The sequence below is a fragment of the Sapajus apella genome, unplaced genomic scaffold (genome assembly GCF_009761245.1).
Source record: "Sapajus apella isolate SASKATOON/1434 unplaced genomic scaffold, GSC_monkey_1.0 scaffold12, whole genome shotgun sequence".
Taxonomy (NCBI): Eukaryota; Metazoa; Chordata; class Mammalia; order Primates; family Cebidae; genus Sapajus; species Sapajus apella.
This window is the reverse complement of record NW_022436952.1, coordinates 10,150,371-10,177,133: the sequence shown is the minus strand read 5'-3', so window position 1 is coordinate 10,177,133 and position 26,763 is coordinate 10,150,371. Positions and strand designations below refer to the sequence as shown.

General features: G+C 38.0%; 1 protein-coding gene across 2 annotated transcripts in view; it reads left to right on the top strand.

The window, feature by feature from the left end:
• The window catches only part of CA10 (carbonic anhydrase 10), a 536,417-nt gene that overhangs the window by 68,605 nt on the left and 441,049 nt on the right, over nt 1-26,763 (top strand). For both annotated transcript variants that reach the window (XM_032280090.1, XM_032280089.1), the window contains exon 3: nt 22,452-22,526. In XM_032280090.1, coding sequence (XP_032135981.1) covers nt 22,452-22,526 — 75 coding nt within the window. The remainder of the gene's footprint in view (nt 1-22,451; nt 22,527-26,763) is intronic.

Sequence of the window (26,763 nt, the reverse complement as noted above, 5' to 3'; positions counted from 1 at the left end):
TTTTGCCTGTACATATGTATCTTTTCACTCTTTTAATGATACCTTTAGGTGAACAGATGTTCTTAATTTTAAAGAAGTCCAGATAATTATTTCCCTAGTGGTTAGTGCAATTTGTGTCCTGCTAACAAAAAGTTTCTTGATGATACCTTCCCATCTATTCTTCGAGAAACTTTATTGTTTAGTGTGATATAATCTTAAGAACATAATCTTTAGAGTTGAATCTTGCTTTCAAGCCCCAGCTTTCCAACTTACCAGATGAATGAACCTGATCAAATAATTTTGACCCTCACTTTCCTCGTGTGTAAATAACATGAAACCTACCTAATAAATTCTGGTGAGAATAAAACAAGATGTATGTGTAAAACATCTAGTACAGAGGAGAGTCTCAGAAAATTTAGTTATTACTCTGTTTTCCATTCTACTGCATAAAAGCTAGCAATGCTTAAAAGCGCTGGCCTCTAGCACTCAAAATATTAATAAATTAAACATTTGTTTATACTAGCATCTTCTCTTAAAGGGACCCAACAAAGACCCAGAAGTAAGGTTATCTTAGGTGAATAGATGATGACAACAAGGGAGGAGTGAATTAACAACACAAAAGTTAAGTAATGATTAAAAACCCCACAGAGAAACAAGGGATAAATTGCTAAATAGGTGAACATTGTCATAAGCATTTAGAAAGGAAGAGTAACAAAGGAGATTTCACAGCAACAAAGGAGATTTTCTGTGGGTTGGTGATGGTTTCAGTCAGGATGTAAATAGCATTTGTGCAGAGGGATGGATCTCAAATGAGGTCTAGGGATGTGAGCGAGAAAACACACTGCATTTATGGGGGCACTTTTCTAGTTGGCTGGAGTGAAAGATTGGCTTAGATTGGGAGAATTCTATGAGTTGGTTAATTCATTTATTCAACAAATTAGTATATTAAGCAGCTAGTATGTGCCCATTTCTATGTTGCTTGGTTTTCCCAGCTGTGTACCCCCATTTACTTCCCTGATATATGTATGTGTACATATGTATCTACACATATATAAATACATGAACAGTAAGTCCTCACTTAACATTACCAATAGATTCTTGGAAACGGACTTTAAGTGAAGCAACATATAAACAAAGCCAATCTTTTTTTCTTATCAACATTATAAAAAAAATTACCATGAAGGAAATGACATTATTGAAAGACCTACTATACATTGCTTTGCTTTAAGTTCCAGTTTCCAAGAACCTATCAACAACATTAGGTGAGGACTTAAATAGACAAACTATTTTACGTTTTATTTTTTACAGAGAATAAATAGAAATCAAATGCCATATTATCTTACAGAAGCTAAGGAAAGAGTAGCTTAAGAAGATGAGCTCCATGGTTCTCAATCCTCAGAGAGCAAGTACTCTAAGGACTAAGTGAAGGACATTGGGTCTACAGCATTAGAAAACCCTGTGAAGGATATGTTTATTTTGTCTCAGGAATGAAGATCAGGTTGCAGGAAGTTAAAAAGAAAGGTGGCAGGAAGGGAATGGAGGTGGGAAGGATGGAGGGCTGGTTGCTCTGCTGCCTTTATACCTGTGGGTTAGATCAGTTTACATCTTAGGCCATGGATTTCCCAGCCTGTAGATGAGGAAGAATAGCCCTGTATCACAGAGAAGGTGCCCTCTGCAAGCGTGTCCACATACCAGAAAGGGTGTTACTCCAGCGTCCACGGGGACTCGCTATGAAACAGCCATCTTTTGTTTTCTGTGAATAGATGATCTTTGGACAGAATTCTTCTGTGGGCCTCAGTTTACTGATTTACAAGAAATGCTCTTGTTTTTTTTCTTAAAAACTTTTTTCTTCCTCTTAGGATTGCTGAATAGCTTGAATTAAATAGAGTATGTAAGGTAACAAACACAGAGCCAGAAAAAGTAAATGCTCTATTAGTCCTCTTCCCTTTTAAGAAAACATTCCGTTGACAAGAATGTTGTACAGAGAATGAGACAGAGATAGACGCTTAGAAAAATACAAACAGACAGACAGTCATAGAAGCACACACAAAGAGGAAGAAACAAAGGAGACAGTCAGAATGAGATAGGGACAGATACAGAGATAAGAGACAGAGAAAGAAAGAGGGGCGGCAGAGAAAGACAGGTTGTTTTCACTCATCCCTCCCACAGAAAAATATATCAATATGTAGACGTTTGTGTAGTGATTTAGAAGCCCAGGTGTGTGAAGAGCATAGGCAGCATATACCTTTCAAAGGTAATAGGTAACATCTATCCCATTTTCAACATGGCTTATGAAACCCCACTGGTTATGCAGAAAGCAGGTCTTTCCAGGGCACATTTATTTCATTGTGTAGTGGATGTCCTCTCAGGAAACCCTACATCATGAAGATGGTCTTGAGGGACTGTATTCTCTTTCTGGGTCCACCAGGGGGCATAGTTTTAAGGGCAAGAACTTCCCAATGCCATGCCTCACTCCCATCTCTTTCCATCCAGGAGATTTAATGGTCTCTGTTTTAATTTTCGAGGGTGTGGGAAAGGGTCAAAAAGTCAATTACCACAGCAGAAATTCTAAGGAACTCCTTTCATTGGCCTGGGGTCTTAGAGAAGGTGGGGGTTCCTCCCAGGTTAAAAGTCCCCTTCTTCCACACCCCTTTGGACTCTGTTTGGGTCCCCTTCCACGAACACGTCTCGTGGAAGCTGCTTTTCCTGTCCTAAACTCCAAGCTGTCTCTCTCAATTCCATATCACTCAGTGTGGAAGCTGTCTTTCCTCTCCTGGATTCTATCCTTCTGGAGCCTCTCACTCAGTGTGAAAGGAGCATTCCCTCTGGTTTTCCCCCTCTGGGAACCCTTCTGACTCAGTGTGACAGCGGCTTTTCTTTCTCTCAGTGTGACAGTTAGCTGTTTCTCCTTCTCCTTTTTCTCTCTCTGCTTTAAATAAATCACTTTCTACAAACACTTTTGAGTCCAGCATTTACTTTTATGAGCGCACTGTGCCGTGTGGTCTCCCCTCTCATTCTTGAGAGGGCAATAGACCAAGAACCCAAACGTCCTCTTAGGGGAACTGAGGGCACCCCGGAACCCCGATATAACAGGCTTTGGGTTACCTAAAGTGTTTGCGGTTTCCTGCCAAATTGAATTCTGGCATATACAGTGAAAAACCCCATCCCCAAAGTGTTGTTCATTGTCTCATATAACTGCAATTCAAAATTTAGTCCAAAGTGGTGCCAAGTTCCCTGATCTTAGAGCTCGAAGTAATACTGCAGGCTGTCCTCATCATTAATCACCCTTAGGGTGGTTTCTTGGATTTAACATGTATTTTTTATGTGTGAGCAAAATGAGTAACTAAGAATGGGGGAAAATTGTTTAGCCAGCAACACAGTGGCCAATATGCAGGAGTGAGAAATTATGCTCAGAAATGGTCAATGTCCTTTGGGCTTTCTTGCTGCCATCTATAGCACTGAAAATTAAATATTAATGTTGGGAAAACTCATTACTTTCACCACTGAGAAACTGTTAGGGTGAAGCCTGAGTCACTGGTTCTGGGAAGCTCAGCACACAGTGGGAGCTTTTGCCTTTAAAAAAAATTTTATAACATTTTTGTCCTAATCATAAAAAAATACACATTGCAAAAAAAGTTGGAAACTATAGGAAAATAATGGTTAGAAAATTATCTTCATCATACCACCTGATAATAACCTCACTTAACATTTGGTTGTATTTGCTTCCGTGTTTTTTTTTCCCCTTTTCAAAATTAGGATCGTATTTTATATGCTTTTTCATATCCTGGTTTTTTTCAGATGGTATTTTTTGGTGAGGATTTTTCTATCATTAAATAATCTTCAAAAACATTATTTAATATTTCTTAGTATGAATGTTCCATGATATATTTAGCTAATGCTCTGTTGTTCAAAATTCTGTTACTTGTAAGTTGACTAATAAGAGTGTGTAGTCAGCAGCTATTTACATAAGTTTTTGTCTTCCTTGGCTCATGATAACTTCTGTAGGGGATCCACTTATCTTTCCTTTAAAGAAGCCCAGATCATCAGATGATCTACATAGACCCGTAACCTCGTTTTACACCATGTTCCAGTTCATCTTCAATAGGGATGTGGGCAGAATTTATTTTAATTTTGCTGAATGTTCTGTGAGAGTTAGGCTGCTGGTCTACCTAGAATGCATTAAAAAAGCCCTTAAGTTTCGGACAAAGAGGAGCCTACATTAACTTAAAGATGCTTTATTTACAGAAAAAAATAGTTATATTCTATTTACTTATTTTTAAATTTCCAATTTACATTTAACTTTTAAATCATTCTAGGATGTATATTGTGACAAATATATTTAATATTTTTTGTTACAATTAGCTAATTTGCTTAGTAATTGTTAAATAGTCCACTTCTTTGCCATAGATTTTGGTATTTACACTGTTACATCTTGTATAAAAATATACTAGGGAATATTTCAGCATCATCAATGCTGTTTCATTGACCTGTTAATTACTTATCAATACCTCATGTTAGTTATTATAACTTTATAAAGTTTTGATATCTGCACAAGCAAATCCCTAGAATTTTCTTTTTTAAAAAATATTGTTCTTCCAGGTAATTAAAGACTCTCTTAATATTACCTAATTCTCCTGGGTTCAGGTGATTCTCCTGTCTCAGCCTCCTGAGCGGCTGAGAGTACAGGTGCACACCACCACGCCCAGCTAATTTTTGTATTTTTAGTAGAGACAGAGTTTCACCATGTTGATCAGGCTGGTCTCAAACTCCTGACCTTGTGATCCTCCTGCTTCAGCCTCCCAAACTATATCTATTTAAGAATTGCCGCCTATTCAGCCTATTCTGAACTATGAAGATTCTCACTGATCTCTGCCTTAGTGATTTATCTGTCTTACTCTTCTCTTCTGAGGTTGCATTTTTCTAGCTAATTTTTAAAAACACATGCTTAAGGTTATCCAATAACTTGTGTGTTTACAACTATACCTATTTTTCCTTGCCTATTTTTAAATTATGGCTTCTTTTAAGCATACTGGAAAAACTGCTGAGAATATGTGAAATACTAATAACCCATTATTCTAAAGTAGCAAATACTAACATTTTGCCATATTTCCTTTTGATGTTTTAAAATAAATAAAATTAGTAATAATCGGTGTATCCTTTCCAAATTCTGTTCCCCATTCTCTCCCTTCGTCTCCAGATAGAGAACCAATTTCTCAGTTAATATGTATATATGGTTTTATAACTTTACCACATATGCATGCATGCATAAAATTTATAGTTTTATTTTGAGAGTTTTAAAATATGCATATTATAAATGTCATATAAATATATATACATTTAATATTAGTGTTAAAGTAAACCTATTTAATTGTTCTATTGTTTACTACCTACTGTTAATCTCTTCGGTGGCTAATTTGTAAATTAAACTTTATCATAAGTATGTATGTATAGAGGGCAAAAAAAAAAAAACCAGTATAAATAGTCACAAACTATCTGAGACTTCAGGCACCCACTGAGGTTCTTGGAACATAATCCCCTGCAGATAAGACAGGGATACTGTAACACTAAAGATAGTTGATATGAGTTTAATGAGTCAATACATAAATAAAATGATTAGAACAGTGCTGTCCTACAAAAGCTATTTAAGTGTTAGCTATTATTTCTTCTATTGACTAACTTTTGGCTGCAAAGAGCACCTTGGAATCCAACTCCAGTCCAAGACCTAATGCCAGTCCACCCTGGTTCCTGTGGTAACACTTTCACACTTTATACACTCACCAAGACCAGCATCTTTTCATTGAACACCATAGTAAGTAAACACATAGTAACACAAAAACTCAGTTAAGGTCAATATTAATGCATTTCGTGCACACTTCTTTAATCTTCCTATCCTATCTTTTTGACCTTTAAAATTGGAGCACAACATTTGCATCGGCAGCACGCAGAACATTTTCTGGGTCTGGTTTTGCCTGCCTTTTGAAATTCACGATTACGTGATCCTAACTCTTCTACAGGAAGTGGAATTGTAGCACTGCAGAGCATTAACTTAATGATGAAATTGCTTACTTTCCAAACAAAATATAATCCAAGAAATCTGGCCACAATGATAAAAGAATTTTATTGACAGATTTACATATAATCTATAGTGTATTTTTCACTTGTGTGCTTATTATTTTTTTTTTTTCTGAAAATTGAGAATGCTGTGGCTCTTAAGAGTCGCATCTTCCTCACCTGTGATTTTAAAAAGTATTTGACGGGGGGCAGTATTCGTAGGGGTTTTTTTCTTTCATTTCTTGCTTTCATAATCATATGCCAGCATGCAACATTTATAACAAAAATATAGTGTTCTTGGCATTCCCAGAAATTTGAGGAAACCTATTGTTTGAGGGGAAAAAATGCCTATTTCGAAGTGTATTTGCTTTTGTTCCTTTAAAGATTAACTTTTAGAGGGGGATCTCAGGGAAAGCAGGTTCCCATTGGTTCTCTCTTTCATTCGTAATCATCTGTCTTTGATGTACAAAGTGAGTAGGACTTGAGGGTGCCTGGTAGAGTTCTGGAGATGAATAATGGAGGAACAAATGGTGCTTACTGTAACTTGTGACCTGGGAGCTTGCCAAACTGTTCTTGCACTCCATTTTTCTTGACAGAGTACATATCCTCCTCTAGGGTCCCGTTTCTACATGCCATCAAGACAGAATCTCATTGTTACAGTTTTCTTTGATGGAATAAATGCATGTGCTATTTAAAAACTTTGGAATTTGCTGACTACTGAACTAATTATCCAAAATAATTCAGATGTTCTTTTTAGCTGAAAACTAATTCTTCCTTTTACAATTCTTTTTTTTTTTTTTTTTTTTTTTTTTAAGTTCAAAGGTACATGTGCAGGTTTGTTACACAGGTAAACTTGTGTCCTGGGGGCTTGTTGTATAGATGATTTCATCACCCAGGTGTTAAGTCTGGTGCCCAGTTGCTGTTTTTCTGATCCGCTCCCTTTGCCCACCCTCCATCCTCCAAGGGGCCTGTGTGTGGTGTTCCATGTGCTCTCATCATTTAGCTCCCACTTGTAAAAACATGGGGTATTTGGTGTTCTGTTCCTGTGTTAGTTTACCAAGGAGCCTTCAGCTCCTTTCAAAATCCTTTTGTATGTAGTTGAAAGAGCAGCAGTTTGGTCACCTTAAACCCTCGTAGTGTTGGCTCCTACTATTAACTCTTCTGAGGGTTTTTAATTCCTCTAGGACTCAGTTTCCCCATCTGATAAAGGGACAGAAAACATTGTCTTAAATCTCCCTTCCACATCTATAATCTATGTTGTATTTTCATTTTTCTGAACATGCTGGCCCATATTTAGGAGAAAATTAATGTAATTAAATAATTTCAGTATAAGATAATTATAACTTATTATGTTCGGTAATTTGTAGTACAACTCATTCCAGCAGATACTTTCACTGTATAGAACAGAACTGAAGACGGCATAGGGAGTTGTGTTGAATATTTGCTGATGAAGAAAAGCTATTTAGAGAAGAGGGAACCATTCTCCATACCTTCTACCACTCAGCCTTTAATACCTCTAATAAGCTTATTTTCTTGACATTTGCCTCTTTTCATCTAGCATTTAAATATAAAAAAAGGGACCAGGCACAGTGGCTCACATCTGTAATCCCAGCACTTTGGGATGCCAAGGTGAAAGGATCACCTGAGGTCGGGAGTTGGAGACTAGTCTGGCCAACACGGCAAACCTGTGTGTCTACTAAAAATATAAAAAATTAGCCGGGTATAGCACATGCCAGTAATCCCAGCTACTCAGGAGGCTGAGGGATGAGCATCACTTGAATCCAGGAGGCGAAGGGGCAGAAATTGCAGTGAGACAAGAACACGCCACTACCCTCCGGCCTGGGCAACAAAGCAAGACTTTGTCTCAAAAATAAGTAAATACATACATACAAGGAAAAGTATCTAGGTCATCAGGTTTCTAATAATTGTGTCTTTTCTGTAGCCAATTGAATTGTTTATATAGACTTATTGGCTGGCAAATGGTGAGTAAGAAATTAGGGGAAAGAGGTTGTAGGAAGATTGGGAGAAGATGCACATTCTTAATTTAGTTTAGGCAACAAACATACCAGACAAAATGTGGGTCAACATGTGGATGATCTGATACAAATCTAAATGCCCTACAGGCAGAGTCTCCAAAATGGCTGAAGCTGCATGTGGCAAAGACTAAGTATAGAGATGATCATATAATTTATCACCTAACCTGGGACATCTTTGAGACCCTGTTTATAATTATATTGGGACAACAAATGCAAATGGAATATTCTAGACAAATTAAAAGTTATAATCACTCTGGCTGCATGTTCTCCAAAACATATTTACTCCTCTTCTTGGTCCATCTTAAAGGGGTGGAAAATTTTCAAATTCTCTTCATTATCACTGTGGTGTGTGAGGGATTCTACAGGACTTCCCTCAGTTCTATCCAATCCAACACCACTGTGTAGTCCACAAAGGGACTACATTTCCCTAGCCTCCTTTTATATTTAGTTGTATTAATGAGACTAAGTTCCAGTCAATGAAATTCAGGGAGAAGTAGTGAGTATTAATTCTAGGTTTAAGCCAGGAAAACAACTTTTGAGAGATCCTCCATGAGTTTTTCCATTCTGGCTTGACCTACATAGTATAATGCCTTTCGAAGTCATGTATTGCAGATAGCAGAACCACAGGGAAGAAGGAGCATGGGCCCTAACTTGAAGAGCTGTATGCCAATCAGGAAAACCAGTTTGGAAATTTATATGTATGAGAAATAAACTTGTATGGTGCCATTGAGATTTTGGAGTTTGCCTCTTTTAGCAGGTAAACAAGCATTGTCAACACTATCATTATCTTAATTTGTATATTGCATGCACCTTAGCCTAGAATATATTAATGACATCCCCTGATTTCTCATTGCACTATAAACCACTCAAAAAAAAAAAGACCTAGAGTAAGTATTCAAACATAATGCATATGTTCTAAATATTATTTTCTGGATTTGATTGAATTGAATCATACTGAATTGGACTGAAATGAAATAAATTGTATATAATATGGTAAGAAACTTTGGAGATAATAAAGCTTTTTTTTGGTGGGGGGAGGTCCTCGCTCTGTTGCCCAGGCTGGAGTACAGTGATGCAATCTTGGCTCACTGCAAACTCCGCCTCTTGGATTCAAACGATTCTCCTGCTTTAGCTTCCTGAGTAGCTGGGATTACAGGTGCACACCGCCACGCCCAGCCAATTTTTGTATTTTTAGTAGAGACAGGGTTTCACCATATTGGACAGGCTGGTCTTGAGCTCCTGATCTTGTAATCCACCCGCCTCAGCTCTCAAAAGGCTGGGATTACAGGCATAAGCCACCATACCAGGCTATAAGTCTTTCTTTTGTCTGGAGAAACCAGGGAAGGTTTTAGAAGGTAGTGTTTGAGCAGACACTTGAAATATTGGTTTACTTTGGATGTACAGTAAAGAATATGATATTCTAGTAAAGTAAGCAGCGTGAGCACATGGCAAACATCACCAAGAGCAGATAGTTCTGTCTGACTAGGAAGTAGGGTCAGTCAGGGAGAAACAAATGTTTAAATTTACCTTGGTCCAAATATATTTACTGGGCACCTATTCTGATAGGAGGACAACATCATGAAGAGGTGATTTAAGAAAAATATATATGTGATAAAGTAAACATATATAACAAATGCCACGAGAGCACAGAGAAAAGATGCCCAAAGGAGATAGGATGAGTTTTGGAAAACAGATAAGTTAACCACACCATACAGGTTGTTGAAAGTTTCACTGGAACACTTGCACATTATTGTGTAACCAATAGGGAGTCACTGAAGGGCTTTGTGGAGAGCCTTGAAAGATGGTGAATCAGTTTGGACACTGCATTGTAAATGGCTGGTAAATGAGCTTCATAAGAAGACTCTGTGCATGTTCACTGCCCCTTGAAAGTAAAAGAAAACATAGACACGGTTCTGATATACACAGGAAAGGTAATCATGCAGGAGGTGTGAAGACAACAGCAGGTAGCATGGATGGACACAGGAGTCCAGCTATTAGGCCACTATAATTGGCTGTGTAGGTAATTACTGAGGGCCTTTGTCTAGGATCTGTGTCTAGGCATAGAAATGTGAAGGAAAGAATGGGTTGGAACTATAGTAGAAGTAGAGTCAGAGTCTTCACTCTATGGGTACTGAAGGCAAGTGTGTACCAGCTAGGATTAGTTTCAGCTATGAGTGATGAATAATTCTAAAGAAGATGGATGTTTGTTTATATTGTATAAATGTAGGCTGTACAGGGATCCCAGCTCTTTCTATCTTGATGTGGAAAAGGAAACATTTGCATGATGGTTCAGAATGGCTATTTGAAGTCTAGCTGTCATGTCATATCCCAGCTTGCTGGAAGAGGTGAGGACAGGCATAGCATTTCCTTGTAATACTTCCTGGAACTCTTATACATTTCCTAACATGCCATTGACTGGAACTTAGTCACGTGTCCATACCTAGCTACAAGGGAGATAGGGCCATATAGTCTTTATTCTGCCATATAATCTTTATGTCTTACTAAAACCAGGGTTTTCCTTATTAAGAGGGGAAAATAATATTGGGGGATTAATGCACTATTTTTGCCACAGGGCCAGAAGATAGTTGTGGTCATACAGTCCTGTAAAACAGCAATATTCTAATTAGTAGGCTGCTAAAAAAGGTTTCATGGAACTGGAATGAAAAATCAGGTGAGGAATATAAATTTGAGAGTCATCCTCATTGAAGTAGTAGCTGAGATATAGGGATGGTGCTCAAATCTCCTCAGTTATAACTCTCCAGACAATTCAAGGTCCACATTTTAGTTTGGTCTTGGTTATTTATATAATGAAGCTCTAGTTTGGCTTCTCTGGGAAGCCCAGATATGGTAATAATTCACTGGCTCTACCACTTATAAGTATGTGACAGCACATGTCATATAGTGCATGCTCAGCAAATGCTGTGGATTGGAATCGGAATGAAGGACAAAAGCATGTTGAGTTATGATACATAAAAAAATTAATGAATAAAACTACCCTGGCCTTTTTCTATGATTTGCATATGACTGTATGTCCCACCATGGCAAATTAACATGAAAAACAATAGTCATTTCACCTACTTTTCCATCAGGCGTTGGGCTTTCTCTGGCCCTTGTCCCAGCAAAGACCATGTTTTCTGCAGAAGTTCCCTGAATCAGCTGTTTTCCTGCTGTGAGTTTTACATTCTGTTCCCCAAGTTTATTCAGTGACTCTACTTTGACCCACAAATAGCGTGAATGTCCTCAGAGGCTCCTGAACTCTTCCTCAGTCAGGGAGGGCTATTTTTTTCTTCCGTAAGCTGTCTCATAATTTAGAGGAGTTTTCTCAGTGACTAAAAATAGACTGCCATTCAATCTAGCAATCACAGTATTGGGTATCTACTCTAAAAAAGAAATCATTACATCAAAAAGATAACTGCATTCGTATGTTTATAGCAGCACTATTCACAAGAGCAAAGGTATAGAATCACTCTATTGATGAGTAAGTAGATAAAGAAAATGGCTTATGTACATACCATGGAATACTACTCAGCCATAAAAAAAGAATGAAATAATGTCTTTTGAGGCAACATGGATGGAACTGAAGACCATTATCTTAAATGAAATAGTCAAATACCACACATAAATACTTACAAGTGAGAGCTATAAGCTATAATAAAGTGTACACATGGAGATAGGAGAATAATAGACATTGGAGACTCAGAAGGATGGGAGGGTGAGGCAGATGATGGATGGGAAATTCCTTAAGGGGTGCAATATACCTATTAAGGTGAGGGTTACACCAGAAGCCCAGACTTCACCACTAGGCAATATATCTGTATTTTAAAAAACTGCATTTGTACTTTTTAAATTTATATAAACATTTTTTAAAAGAGAAATAATTTGCCCAAAGTGACATAATTGGTAGCAAATTTATGATTTAACCCTAGGGTGCCATATATTTTCCATCATTTCACACTGCCTCTCAAACCAACAATTCTGCTTGATTACTTTCTTTTCATTGCATTTAGCCTTGCTTAATTCAAGCTTAAGAGAGATGCAAGGAGATTTTAGTCTCATTCAGAGCTTCTAGCTGTGATACAATGTTTTATGTGACATGAGATTAATCCCACAATTGACCGACCCATTGATTTTAGGAATTACCAATAGCTTCTTTCCAATTGCAGTTTCAAAATGGATTTATTATATCAGTATACTTCTAGTATTCTGAACACAGCACATACACATCTTCCTTACTGCTGTGATTTATGGGAGGCAGCATGAACCTGGGCAGGGACTTGAACTCTTGGGATCTGAAGTTTGATCCATCTGTTTAAAAACATAAATACACTCTACTACCAAAAGGAGCTAGAATATTTACAGAGAATAAATTTATGCCTGATTCCAAACAGATAAATAATAGTAAAAATATGGAATAGATTTCTATGAAATGTCCATCTCATGAACTCATGTCAATAGAAACATTCTTTAGATACAGTAGTGATGATTTTAAGTTGCTATTTGTCAGAAGTCAAAATTATGTTTAAATGGATTAACATTATTATGTATTTGTCCTGAGAGTACTGCCAGAATTTTCCTTTCAGAAATAATAATTTATACTATTATGGGAATGCAGATTGTTATAACATTTTTTGCAAAGTAACTTCACATATATACTTTTGTCCCTTGACTCTGATCTTAGCACACTGTGCTAAAAAGAAAAAAAAATGTCCTAAAGGAGGATGAAAAAGGGAAACTTTGCACTTGAAAAGGTTAAGTGCAGTATTCGAACAACTAGATAACCAATAGGGAAGGAATAATTGGTAAATTATGGCATATCTACTGAAAGGACTATTATCTGCACGTTAAAAATAAGAATGGAAAAAAATTCAAGGAGTAATGTTTAGTGAAAGGAAAAAAATTATAGCTACCCTCTTAAAATTACAGAGATTAGAGGGGATCTTTTTGTCCCTTTGCTTTAGCGTTCCACTATTCTTGTTTGAGTTACACTCCTCTTCGAATTCTAAGGACCTTTTATCATTAAACTTATTCCAAGGAAATAATAGAGAGTAGCCATAAGAGTGAATATTTCTATAAAAGTTGTAAATAACATTTATAAATGGAGCTTCACATGTCATTCTCCATTTCCTAGATTTATTAAACAGATGCTTGTTAAGCACTGTGCCAGTGTACCTATGATATGTGTTGCATTATGGAGGACAAGGCACAACATTTTTACCTTTGAGACAGTTTTAATTTAGTCAGGGAGAGAGGAGTAATAGCAAAATATACATTAAATATACAGAGAAAGTGTTGCAGCCATGAGGAGACTAAAAAGACATGTGAACTAAATGTAACGTGAGGTACCGCACGAGATCCTAGGGCAAAAAAAGGACATCCAGTGAAAAATGTAAGAAATCTGAATAAAGTGTGACCTTTAGTTAATAATGTATCAATATTCACTAATAGTTAATTATGTATCAATATTCACTAATTGCGACAAACATACCATATCAGCATAGAATGTTAAATATCAGGGAACCTGGGTATGAATTATGTAATGAGAACTCTCTGCATTATCTTTGCAATTGCTCCATAGATATAAAACTATAAAATAAAAAGTATATATATATATATGTGTGTGTGTGTATATATATATACATACACACACACACACACACACACACACACACACACACGGAGAGAGAAACAGAAAGAAAGGGTAGGAGAGAAAGAAATGGCACTGGGCTATTTTCTCTTCTCTTTCTTAACTTTAGTGGCCTCTTCCTCTCGGTCTCATTTTGGACTTTGATCCTCTACTCAACCTCAAAATATTGCATATCCTGGAGTGTACTCAGTGTCTCTTCTGGTTTTTTTCTACACAGTTTTCACATTTTTGGTGACCTCTCTTAGACTCCTGGATTTGAATATTATATATTTTAAATATATTTAACTATAAACATATATCTCATCTCCTTCTCAGAACTCATTTTATGTCCAACTGCCTATTTGACATCTATCTCCCATAATACTTGCTAGCTATGTCTAACAGAACTCTTGACTTTATGTTCCCAAACTCCTCCTCCCTTAGTCTCCCTGGTCTTCTCAGTAACTGCTAACATTTAGTCACTCAGACTAGAAAGAATGGGAGTTATCCTTGATATATGGTCTTCAATGTCCATCATCCAGTTCATTAGCAAGTCCTATCCGTGCGTTGTCTGAATCTTATGATCTATTTTCACTAGAACTGCTCAAGTTGCAGCCACCACCATCTTTCTCCTGGGCCACCACCTCCATTGTCCAGCCTCATTTTAAGCCTCCCTTTCCTTGCATCTACTATTGCCACACCTCTTGGGCACTTTTAGTCTTCTCGAAGAAGTTAAACTTATTTTTGCCAGTTTTCAGTCTTTGAATACACTTGAAATTCTACCACTGTTGATTTTCATGAAGCCAGATTTTTTTTGTCATTTAAATCTCTGTCATAATTTCAGAGACCATCAGTGTCACCCCATCTAATATGTTCTTCTAATCGCCTTACTACCTCACCCTCTATACTGCAGACTGCATTTCTCCAATTGTTCTTAAATATGTGAATTCGGTTGTTTCCTTTTCTCTGTCTCCCTCATGGAGAATGTATTAGGTTGATGCAAAATTAACTGTGGTTTTGCCACCGCAATTACTTTTGCACCAACCTAATAACTTCATGGAAAACAAGAACTTTGTACCTTTAAAGCTCAGAACACTTCCTGACAGTCATAGGTACTCACTAAATGTTTCTTGAATTAATAAGAATGGTGAATGAGGAATAGACACGAAAGTTCTGAAATTCGGGGAAGTGAGGGATTACGGTAGAGTTGGAGTGATCATTAGATGTTGAAAGGAGTGGGAATTGGAGAGGCTTTGAGAATGCAGTAAGAGCAGGTCAATAGAAAGTAGATAAAGAGGGAATTTCAGGGGAAAAAAGGGTGGAGTGAAGGTGTGGAGAAAGAAACATGGTATACTTGCGGACAGCAGGAAGAACGACTCTGGTAAATATTATGAGAAATGAGATTAAAATGTGTGGTAAACCCAAATTGCAGAAATTCTAGAATACTAGGTTGAGAATTAACCATAACAGGGACTTTCTTGTTGATTTTCAACTCTAGTTACCTTTGAGCTTCTTAACAATAGTATCATGCTAAGCTTTATCGGTGAAAATAATACAGGCTACCCACCAAAATTTCTTATTTCCCAACACAAATCTAATTTTGTCAGCTTGCTTAGGTCTGATCCAACATGCAAGGTGATTCTAGGTCATACCCATCTTCTCTGCTTGGAAATAGTAACTTTGTCACCTGTTAGTGCAATTCTCAATGATTTGAGTGAGAATAAAAACTCTGTCTAGTTTTTAGAAGTGGGGGTGTCACACAGGGTGGAGAGAGAGAAATGAGTTTCATCCTGTCTTTCGAATTTGGGAAAAGTAAAGAATGACAGAGGTGTAAATAGTTCCAGGTATGACACATTTTCCCCTTTGCTTTTAAATGAAACACATTGTGCTCAATAAAAGTGGGTTTGCTCAGGCTTTGTTTTCCCTAGGCAGGGTGTCAGCTCCTGGTGCTCTTCCATCTGTCAAGCCAGTGTGGGCCTGTCAACCAACTTGAAACCGTTTTTGTCCACATTCCCACTGATCACAAATACAGGCATTACACCCACAAGTATTTGGATATAGACTAAAATCTCCCAAGGACTGTGTGAGCTGGGCTGCAAGTTGGTATAATATGCAGCTTCACTACCACATGTTTCAGGCATTCACCTAACATTTTTCTGGCATAAGCTTTTGCACAAACAATGGAGTTTTAAAATAAGATACATTCTCTGACCTCAGGAAGGTTACCATTAGGTGGGAAAGAATGATATGAAAACAGATAGTGTGGGGCACTATCTAAATGTGAGAATGTAGGAGCACATGTTAAGCAGAGTGCACAGAAGAAAGAAGTTCTGTTGGGTGTTGTCAAAGTCAAGCACTGGAGGAAGGGCATTATCCCTGTCCAGTGAGTGCCATGCAGCTCAATGGGGCAATCATTTATGTTTCTTCCAATGATCCATGCACTTCTCATTGTTCCTGCTTCCCACTTAGAAGACAGAATTGGCCATTCAAGGAAAGACAGTGATGTCATGGATATGCATCCAATGTTAGAAGTACTTTTTTTTTTTTCAACCTTCCAACTTATGGTGTTTCCTGGTCAACAGACTTGGTTCCTCCCTCCTTGAGTTACCTCCTCCAGCAGAGAAATGCAGTTTCTGAGGGAAATAACCATTCAGTGCTTCTACCATTACATTAAAATGAAGTAATCACGGCGGCATATGTACTCTGCCTCTCCTCTATACCTGGTTCCATCTTTGCTAGTTGTAGACCACTTGGCACAGGTGTAATTGTACTAATCCAGGGCACGGAAGCTCATTTTTGCAACTTGTGTGCTTATGGTTTGGTATGTTTTTGACTGATGGTGGAGTTTTATTAAGTAGTACCCCTTCCACAATTGGATCCCTTTGTGAGGGCTCCTCCGTTTCCTATTACACCAATTCCTTCCCCACCTCAACTGTGATGTCTCAGATGTTGCTTTGAAGCCTTATTTCCCACCAGGTCAAGAGACCTCTCTGATTTCCAAATGGAGGTATTTCGCAGTTAGGTTTTCTCTGAACCTAAGTTAGTTAAATTACGGGACTTGAAGCAGTAAACTCTGTTAATGATAGGGATTTATCTACAGTCCAGATCACTTCATCCTTGGGAGGTTTTAGTCTGCATCCAAAGACTTGTTGGTGTGATGCCTATATTTGTGGTCAGTGGGAATATGGACATAATTTTCTTAAGTTGGTTGACAGACCCATACTTGCTTGACAGATTTTATGAACTTGTGGGAAGGATAAAAGGAGATTAAGGTATTGCTCAGGTCTTTGTTGACTGCTTTGAAAAACCCAGAATGGGTTGTTGGCCTTGTTTATATGAGGTTCCACCAACTTTGGTGGTTTAACCCAATGGAAATCGAATGGAGAGAGGGAAATACTCAACTTTTATGTGGATGCTGGTGACCAATTTCAGATCTGGAAAAGATTTAGCATGACGCATACCTTCTGCAGTGCATATTGAACAGATACCAGGTACGTGTAATTTAGAAACCCATATATTTCAACATTCTTTCTGATTTTTTTTTCTTGTAAAGTAGCTCACTTCTAAACATTTAAGTAAGAAACAGAACTAGATAACAAAAATCTTTTAGATCCAAGACAGGACTGAGCAAACTATGGCCTACAGATCAAATCTAACTGTCTGTTTTTGTAAATAAAACTGTATTGGCACACAGCTATACCTCTTCGTATTGTATGTGGTTGCTTTTGTGCTGCAATGGCAAAGTTGAGTAGTTGGCATAGAGATAGTATGGGCTTCAAAGCCTGAAATATGTATTATGTTGCCCTTTATAGAAAAAATTTGCTGACCTCTGCTCTAAGACTCCAAACTCTTATAAATGAGATTCTTTCTCTGTGTAAGAAGGGATCATCAAAAGCCTCTGTTTTGTCCAGAAAGTGTTGCAAAACACTTTGCTATTTCTTCATATCTAGTCATGGCTTCTTGAGCTATCCCATTCATTCAGAAGTAGAATTATGTAAGATAATTCTGCTCGTTTGTATAAGAAGCCATTGGAGCAATGAATGTTGTGTCTCAAAATCCTGAGGTTCAGAGTTTTCTTTTGAAACTCATCAGTTCTCAAACTGTCACAGTGAAAAATAAACCAAGAATAAAATTGAAATAGATTTTTCCTTGCTATGTATATCTTTTCCTCTGGCAGTGATGACAGTTTTTACTGTCAGCACAGTTTTTTTAATTAGACACCTGGATTTCTCCCAGGGGCTGGTTGCACATTAAAAAATTCTGATCCATACATAGGCAAAGAGGAGCAGAGAATGCTGGAAAAGCTCAGGTGCCTCTCTCTTCACCCGTTTGCTCTGAGGAATTCTCAATCAGCTTTTCACTCACTTCAAATCACATGTAAACAACAACAAGATGACTACCAAGGGTCTGGTGGGAGGCTTTAAAACAGGAATCTTGGATCTCCCTAGGAGCTCCGTCTAAAATAAATTTCTTGTAGTACTGTGGCAGAACTTTAAATGAGGTACCTTTTTAAATGTACCATCCTTTCTTTTCTAATTTGCCAAACAGTATGAGGCCAGACTGAGCATCCAAGGCATTTGAAAACATATTACATAAAACCTCTTTATTTTCTTCAACTCGAGTCTGCAGCTATTGTATTTTGTAATTGATAGACATCAAATGGGCTCTTCAGGTTGATCGATTTTTGGAGGGTGAATTGGGTTCTTCACGAGGCACATCAAAGACAGCTAACAGGAGGTCTGCAGTTCTACTATTCCAGTAGGCTTTATTCAGATGGTCTGATTGTCTTATTACCTACTAAAACCTTACATAGTTCTGAACGGATGGGGTAGCTGAAGAAGTGATGATTGGAGATGAAGAAAGAGCAAAGTGTTTTGCAACTTTCTGGGTGAAACAGGCTTTTGGTGATGATCTTGTCAGTTGCAATACTCTTTCTTCTTCCTTCTAGAGGGATGTTTCTTAAATTGATATTTCAGTTCGACTGATAGGTTGTCCTTATAGGCGTGTGTAGAAGATGTGCACATGTAAGAAAGAGAGATAAAAAGAGGAACGCATCTAAAAATCTAAGAATCTCGTCATCTTACTGAGTTTTTATTCGAGTTAGCTTCGCCTTTTTTGCCATCCTAACAACACACATCTATGCTTTCTCTTTTTTTACTTACTGCTTTATCCCCTGTAGAAATGAAAGTTTCTTAATGATATGGTCAAATGGCAGGAAAGTAGAAAAAATATTTGAATGTGTAATGGAGTGGCAACTGTATTTGGTATGACACTGCAATTCAGATATATAGGGAAAGATGTGTCTTTTGTCCATGTATTTAGATAAAGCACTATCTTTATTACATTGATTAGTGTTCAATGTAATGTTTCATTTTATCTCTTTTAGCATATATAAGTACTATAAATAGCACCGTTAGGTCAGTGACTGTCAACAGGGATGTCACTGTTTCTGGGGGGATATTTTGGAAATAGATGAGTGCATTTGAGCTTGTTAAAACAAAAGGGTAGCAGTTAGCACCAACTAAAGGCAGACAGAGATGCTATGCTCTGCAACATACTAGATAGTTAGAAACAGTGATAAATTATCCCATGTCCCAACAGACATTCAAGTGAGTGAAAAACTGTTTTATTTAACTGACCCTCCAATCAAACGCCATTTTGCATATGCACACAAATCATGTCTTACAAAGTTCTATTATACCTGGTTCTTTAGAAATGCAAAGATCATGTAAATCAAGAGAAAGTGGGACTTAATTGTGTTCTAATGTTTGCCAAGAGCTGTTCACTATTTTGGAAAATCACATACCATTGAGAGCAATGCCATTTGTGGATTCTGGAATCTCCAATATAATAGAAAGTTGTTATTTGGGTCTTTGGCAATCAAGAATCCAACTTCTTCATTTTATCTTCTAGTGCATCATGCCCGAGTATTTTCAGATTGAAATATGTAATATTTTATTATACATTATGTTCCTTGTATTATAAAGCACTATATTGATTATACTGATTGTTTTTCTTTTTGAAATTATGTATGTAAATTAGCACTCAACAAATTTTTTCAGTAAAGAGCCATGGAGGAAACATTTTAGGCTTTGTGGGCCAAATGGTCTCTGTCATAATATTCCACTCTGCCATTGCAGTGAGAAAGCAACTCTAGAGAACATGTAAATAAATATGTGTGGTTATTTGGCAATAAAATGTTATGTACATCGAAATTTGAATATAATATAATTTTGACATGTCGAAATATTTTTTTCAAGTTTTTTTTTCAACCATTTAAAAATATAAATTCATTTTTAGTTCTTGGGCCGTACAGAAACAGGCAGTGGGCTATATTTGGTTAACAGGCACTGGTTTTCCAATCTCTGTTCTAGCATTCATGCTCAGGCATTTACACATTGAAATATATATTGTTATAAATTACATTTCTTTTATTTTTATTTATATTATAGTTAAATCACTATATTAAATTTTTAGAGTGATTTGTGTAAATATTGTAAAAAAAATTAGATAAAATCTTAATGTAAAACAAAAATTGAGAGTAAGTGGATATTTATTTGGTTAAATGAAACATATGCAAGACAATCCAACTTCCCCAATGACCAGCTGCTAGCATAAAGACAGAAGGCTACATTTATGATTTAAATTGTCTGATGACAGTCAGCAATCCTGATTGGCTAAAACTTGGTGTGAGTTTTTATAAACCTTGGAAGGTTTTGTCTGTGATAAAGAAATCCAGTCCTGGCTTATCTCTGATGCAAAGCTGTTAGGTGATGTTTATAGTTAAAAACTTTCAAGATGTTAGAAATGTACATTTTGCCCAGGCTGGAGACATCTTACATGTCTAGCAGAGCTAGGCTGAAGTTTAGTGAATTGTGTCAGGGTTGGGGTTTGGATTTGTTTTTGTTGTTTAGTAGGTTGTGTTGTCTGTGAATTTTATTTAATTTCCGTCAAGGCGAGCATTGCAAAGTAGTTGTTTCATAAGAGGGCCATTAGATATCTGATCTCACAGGTTTCTAAGCCTTTGGGATTCTTCTCTAGCTCCTATGAAGACTGTCTAATGAGCTGGGGGAGAAGGAGGGTGGTTCAGGAAGTATCAGAACCCTTTCTGAACTCTAGTGAAATGTTCTTTGTCTACCCACTTAGTGAATTTTGCAGCCATATCACCCTTGATTTGGTTTCTCAACTTGGTCAGGCCTAAAGACCTCTTGGCTGACTTCATATCTCCTTGTCTTTCCCTTGAGATACAAATTCTCAGAGTCTCAGTGGAATCTTCTGCCTGACTCTCTGGTTGGACAGAACCTTTCCAGCTTCCGCTTTGAGGTCACTTACTCCTTAGCCTGCTGTCCAGGGGCAGATGCACTGGCTTCCAACTCAGCTGACCTTGGGATCTTCCTCAAGGGCTATGGAAATGTCTGAACCTTATCCACACCACAGGGACAATAAAAATACCAGGAAATCCAGTATACTTTTGTGTGTCCATGCCCTAGATTTGTGCTGGGCAACTTTAAAGGTGTAATTTTTCCAGAGTCTTAAATAAGCTCTTTGTCTCTCTTCTATCTGTTTTTAAAGTCCCCTAAGCCCACTGTCAGTTCCAGATGGAGTAGGCTCCAGCTTCACTCATCCTATGTCAGAAAATCTCCTTCAACCACAAAGATATAAGCCACAGGGCTCTTAAAATCACAGGAAGAAAAGGTATCTCCACTATACTATGAGAAGAGACTTGAAGCTAAACAATACAAGCTTATCTGGAGGCTAGATGAATCTAGTAAATCTTCTCTCTATACAAAGTCTTGCATTCAAAGTCATTGTCTTAAACCCATTCTTTCTAACTCAGAATTATGAGTTGTTTTGCTACAGCTTTGAAGAGGAAGGCTGGAAAAAACCCCCACAAGATTTAAAGTAGGAAATGAAAAAAGAGAAGATTTAACATTAATTATATACTAGCCCAATTACAAATATGATTGATTCACTTATTTACTTCCAATGTGGCTGGGACTTGAAATATGAATGCAGTTTGATAAAGGGATAAGCATAAGTTTATTTATCATCTATACTTTGGAGTTCACATGCTTGTGTAATGGCATTGCCCCAATTCACTTGTCAACTGTCATGAATTCAAGGGTTTCCCTGAGGTCATGTCAGGACGAGGTCATGGATCTCCATGATATTTTCCAGTATCTTGAGCCCGCTGCCCTTTTTGCCTGTGATGTCAAAAACCTTCACCACAGTTATTTATATTCATTATATTTTCCTGGGACCATATTCTATATGTTTTTGTTTTCCTGGGACCTAAGGAAAGCTGGCTGTGTATACCTTTCAACCTTCTAGACTGACTCCCTTAGCAAACTTCAGTCTCTACCAAAACGAGGGTTCCATGCACATACATGTTTGGGATCTGCCTCCTCTCCTCAATTCCAGCAAGGGTGTGTGTGTGTGTGTGTGTGTGTGTGTGTGTGTTTGTGTAAGATGATGAAGAGGACAGTCGGACAAGTAGCAGGGGACTTAAATACATAATTACTGTCTCTTTAACATCAATCAAAATATCTGAGTAATTTCAATAAAAATTCTATTATAATATATTTACTCATCAATGATCTATTTGAATAGAAAAAGGGAAGGGAGAAGGAAGGTTGCTGCTGTAGTATGACTTTGGGGTAGAAGAGGATTATTTTATGGATACTCACCCTTCTTGTTTGGACAGCCAGGACACAGTGCTTCTCTATTATCATCTCAGTCTCTCTTTTTTGCTTTTCCTTTAGCTCAACAGAATTCACCAAAAATCCATGAAGGCTGGTGGGCATACAAGGAGGTGGTCCAGGGAAGCTTTGTTCCAGGTAAGTACACATTAATTCTTTTTTTACATATTTATTTAAAAAACATTTAGAATGAAATCTAGCATTACTTCCAGGATTTTATATTGCAAAAAGTGAGGTAGTCTAATTTATGTGTTTGATGAATACTCTATCAAGACAAATCTTGTTACGTAACGGGCAATGAGAGTACTTTTTTCCCCCATCTGAGCCTGCAGTTTCAATGTCCTTCCATCTATAGATGCCCTGGCAGGGGGAGGGAGGTGGATGATTGAGGGCCCAAGCTCTGCCTGCTGACATCTGGTTAAGTGAGGAAGAGCCATTTTTTAACATTAATGAAAGACGAACTATGAAAAGACTGACCATGGCCATGAAGCTTGTTGGAACACATGCTGTCACTTTAGCAGCATCCATGACCAGGACCTAGCATATCGGGCCAAGCACCAGCTAAAAATACCAGGCAAAGTGGATCCTGTCAGCATGGGGCAGAGGACAGAGAACTAAAGACAGATTAAAGGAAGGATTATATTATGACTTTAGTTCAGAAGCAAGGTGGAGGGTCCTTGCATCTCCTCCCACTACTCTTAGCCTCATTATGGTCCTCTTGCTTTTAATGGTCCACTTGCTTTTGCTGCTTTAGTAAAAAGAGAGGCAAGAGAAAAAGCAAGCAAAAGGCAAGGATAGAAGGGTAGGCAGGTGACATATTTCAAAGTATTTTTAACTGCTCAGATGTGAGAATAAGAAATAAAGCTCTCAACAGGGGTCAATGTACAATCCCTACTCAGGCACTGAAAACAGAGGGCTGGAGATGTCAGTTGAGGTCTCTGTAGTTGGTGGCAAATAGAAAGAGTGGTGTCCCAGGTCACCTCGTTCATTCATGGCTTCTATATCTTCTTTTCCTGTCCTTCTGTAGAGTCTATTACACCAGCTGTGCAGAGCTAAGCAAGTCACAAAATCCCTCTGAGCACCATTTTTCTCATTTGTATGATGGGGCAATTAAAAGTCTTCTTGAGGCTTTGAAGTAGGAGGAAAGCAGGCATGGTAAGGGAGAGTGGATGACCCAGGAAAAAGCCAGCTGGCTGCCAAATAGCCTCAGAAATGAACATTATTAACTTGATAAATTTACTATGACACATCTATTCTATGGCCCAGTGAACATAGAAACTGAACTTGATTAATGCATCTAGAAATGACCAGTTTCTAATGATAATGTTATAACAATTTCATTGGCACAAGATATGTTCATGTGAAATAATGTTGATAAATGCCATTCAATATTTACAATTGAGGACATCCCTTTTAAAGAACTAGCATGTTTATATGCTTTTTTTTTTCCTAAGAAATCTGTCATATTCAAGGTATCCTGGAAGTTACATTCATAATTATATTCTTGTACCTTGTGAGTATGGAATTACGGAAACAAAGGGTAATCCCTCCAGGTGATAAGAAGTCTTGCTAAATTAGTACTACCCCTAAAGAGAACATCTTCTGTAGTGATTGACATGGTCAGAGGTAACAGTGGGTCATTGCTGCAAAATGTTGTGTGTCTGCCTCACACTTTTTGATGTTTTCTTCTCTGTTGTCACATTCTTTCTTTATATATGTTCAAGTTTTTTTTGAGTTGGTTTTTGCTTCTAAGACAACCACAGGAAAGAATTTTTGTTGTTCCCTTATGTGTTGACATAAAAGAATTGAACTTTTGCTCACTCTCAAATGTAATTGCGATGATATATGTAAACCCTACTACATGGGAAGCAATAAGGTATGTGAGTCTGATCATGGCCTCTGAAGTCAGACTTGATGGAGCTTGAGTCTGGATTCTGTGGTTTCCTGTTAGTAGGACTGTCAGCAAGTTACGTGCCTCTGGGTTCTTAATCTGTAAAATTTTACGCCCTCTGGGTTCTTAATCTGTAAAATGGAGATAAGAATGAAATCAGCCTTGTGAGGTATACTGAGGATTAAATTACGTAATGGGGCTAAAGTGCTTACGGTAACGTCTGGTGCATGTTGAGTCAGTATATGTCAATTGTTATTGGTATCTGCTTGAGAAGAGGCAGACAACTACAAACTGAAAGGTATAGTAATGTGTGCAAGGGTTTCTCAAGATGCTTGACACAAGGGGGATGCTTGAATTTATAAGGTCAAGGGTTTCTATACAGTGGACAACTAAAAGATGGCTTCCTCATCCTCTGAATTTAACAGTCCGAAAGCCTTTTGGCTCTTTGGTAGAGAAGATTGGTATCTGATGATTTCACTTTCTAAACTTTTAGAAACTCCAACTCTATTGAAAAGAATAAGAGTCTTGAGAATTTGTGAATTAAGTGATTGAACCTGGGGTTCTGACATCTGACTCCAGATGACCTACTTTATATGAGTGGGTAGTTGTGGCAAAAAATGGACCCCTGACCTCTTACTACTTGACTATAAAGTTAAGAGTGTTCTTCAATTTGTTACTGAGATTTTTTTTCAGGATATGGATGTGTGTAATAGAGAACTTGATATGACTGAACTAGTTTTATTGTCCCATAAGTTCCTCACTGAAGTGTCTAGAAATAATAGTCAGTTGGCATAACAGCTGTGAATCTGTGACTTCAACAAAGCTGTGGTGGATAAAAATGTATGAGCTCTATAACAATGGTGAGTGCAAGGTTAATTCAGCACCCAAATGCCCGCCTTTGGTCAGTTCAATAGCATTTATGGAGTACCTACCTTGTTCTGAGCCCCAAGTTGGGGTGGTTAATAAAGGGGTAACCAACACATGATTCTTACTCAAAGGTGAGCCTACAGTCTGAAGGAAGATAAGTCATAAACCCATGACTCAGGGTAGCAAGGGCTCCGGTAGGGTTTATACATGGAAAGGAGGCAACACAATATTGGGATTCTGCCTGCCCAGTGTTTAACAAATGTTGTTTACCTGCTGAAACCTATGCTTTCCTCTGACTAGAGTCTGTCTTGCAGGCAGAGCCCTGACTGTGTTTGCACATTCACCCTCCAGACCATCATACACTCAGGGAAGGAGCCCCTTACCAGTCCCAGAGGGTTACTCTTGGCTAAGATTTACAAACTAGAAGCAAAGTCATGTCTTACATGGCAGCAGGCAAGAGAGCTTGTGCAGAGGAACTCCCATTTATAAAACCATCAGATCTCATGAGACTCATTACCACGAGAACAGTATGGGGGAAACCACCTCCCTGATTCCGTTATCTCCGCCTGACCCTGCCTTTGACATGTAGGGATTATTACAATTCAAGGTGAGATTTGGGTGGAGACCTAGCAGAGACCACCTTAACCTGCTGTTCTTCGTTATCCATATTGCCATCAGCATTTTGATCAAAGCCATTCAACAAGTTTCTAGGAAGTTCCTAACTTTCCCACATCTTCCTGTCTCCTTCTAAACCTTCCAAGCCATTCCAACCTCTACCTGTTACCCAGTTCCAAAGTCACTTCCACATTTTTGGATATCTTGGTAGCTGCACCTGACTCTCTGTGATACCAATTTACTGTATTAGTCTGTTTTCATACTGTTATAATGAACAGCATGAGATTGGTGAATTTACAAAGATAAGAGGTTTAATTGACTCACAGTTCAGCATGGCTTGGGAGGCCTCGGGAAACTTGCAATCATGTCAGAAGAGGAAGCAAGGCACCTTCACAGGGCAGCAGGAAGGAGAAGAGCTGAGGGAAGGAACCACCAGATCTGATGAAAACTCACTCACTGTCAAGAGAACAGTGTGGAAGTAACCACCCACATGATTCAATTACATCCCACCAGGTCCCTCCTACAACACGTGGGGATTATGAGAACTACAATCCAAGATGAGATCTGGGTAGGGACACAGCCAAACCATATCCATGGGCAAAGGCCTGGAGGCTTGGAAGAGAATGTTCACTAGAGCAGGAGGGACTCGGGGAATTAAGGCCTTGGAGAGCAGCAAAGGCCTGATTATGGAGGGCCATACCAACTGGGAGTTTGGATTTTACCCGAAAGGAACTATAAGTTTGAATTTTACCCTAAAGAACCAAAGGAGAGGTTGAAACTTTTATAGAATTCAAAGTCAGAGAAGAGGGTGGTATGAGCTAAGATAGGAGCAGTGAGGGGTCTGCGGAGGGTGCAGCTTCTAGGGTTAGGGACCTTGTCTCTTTCCACTACCTATCCCTCAGGCCTTCCATGCAGCAGGGACTCAATGTTTGCCAAACAAACTTGGGTCAGAACAGACAGCAATCTTTGCTCCTTAATGAAAAAGACAAAAGAAAGTCTTGA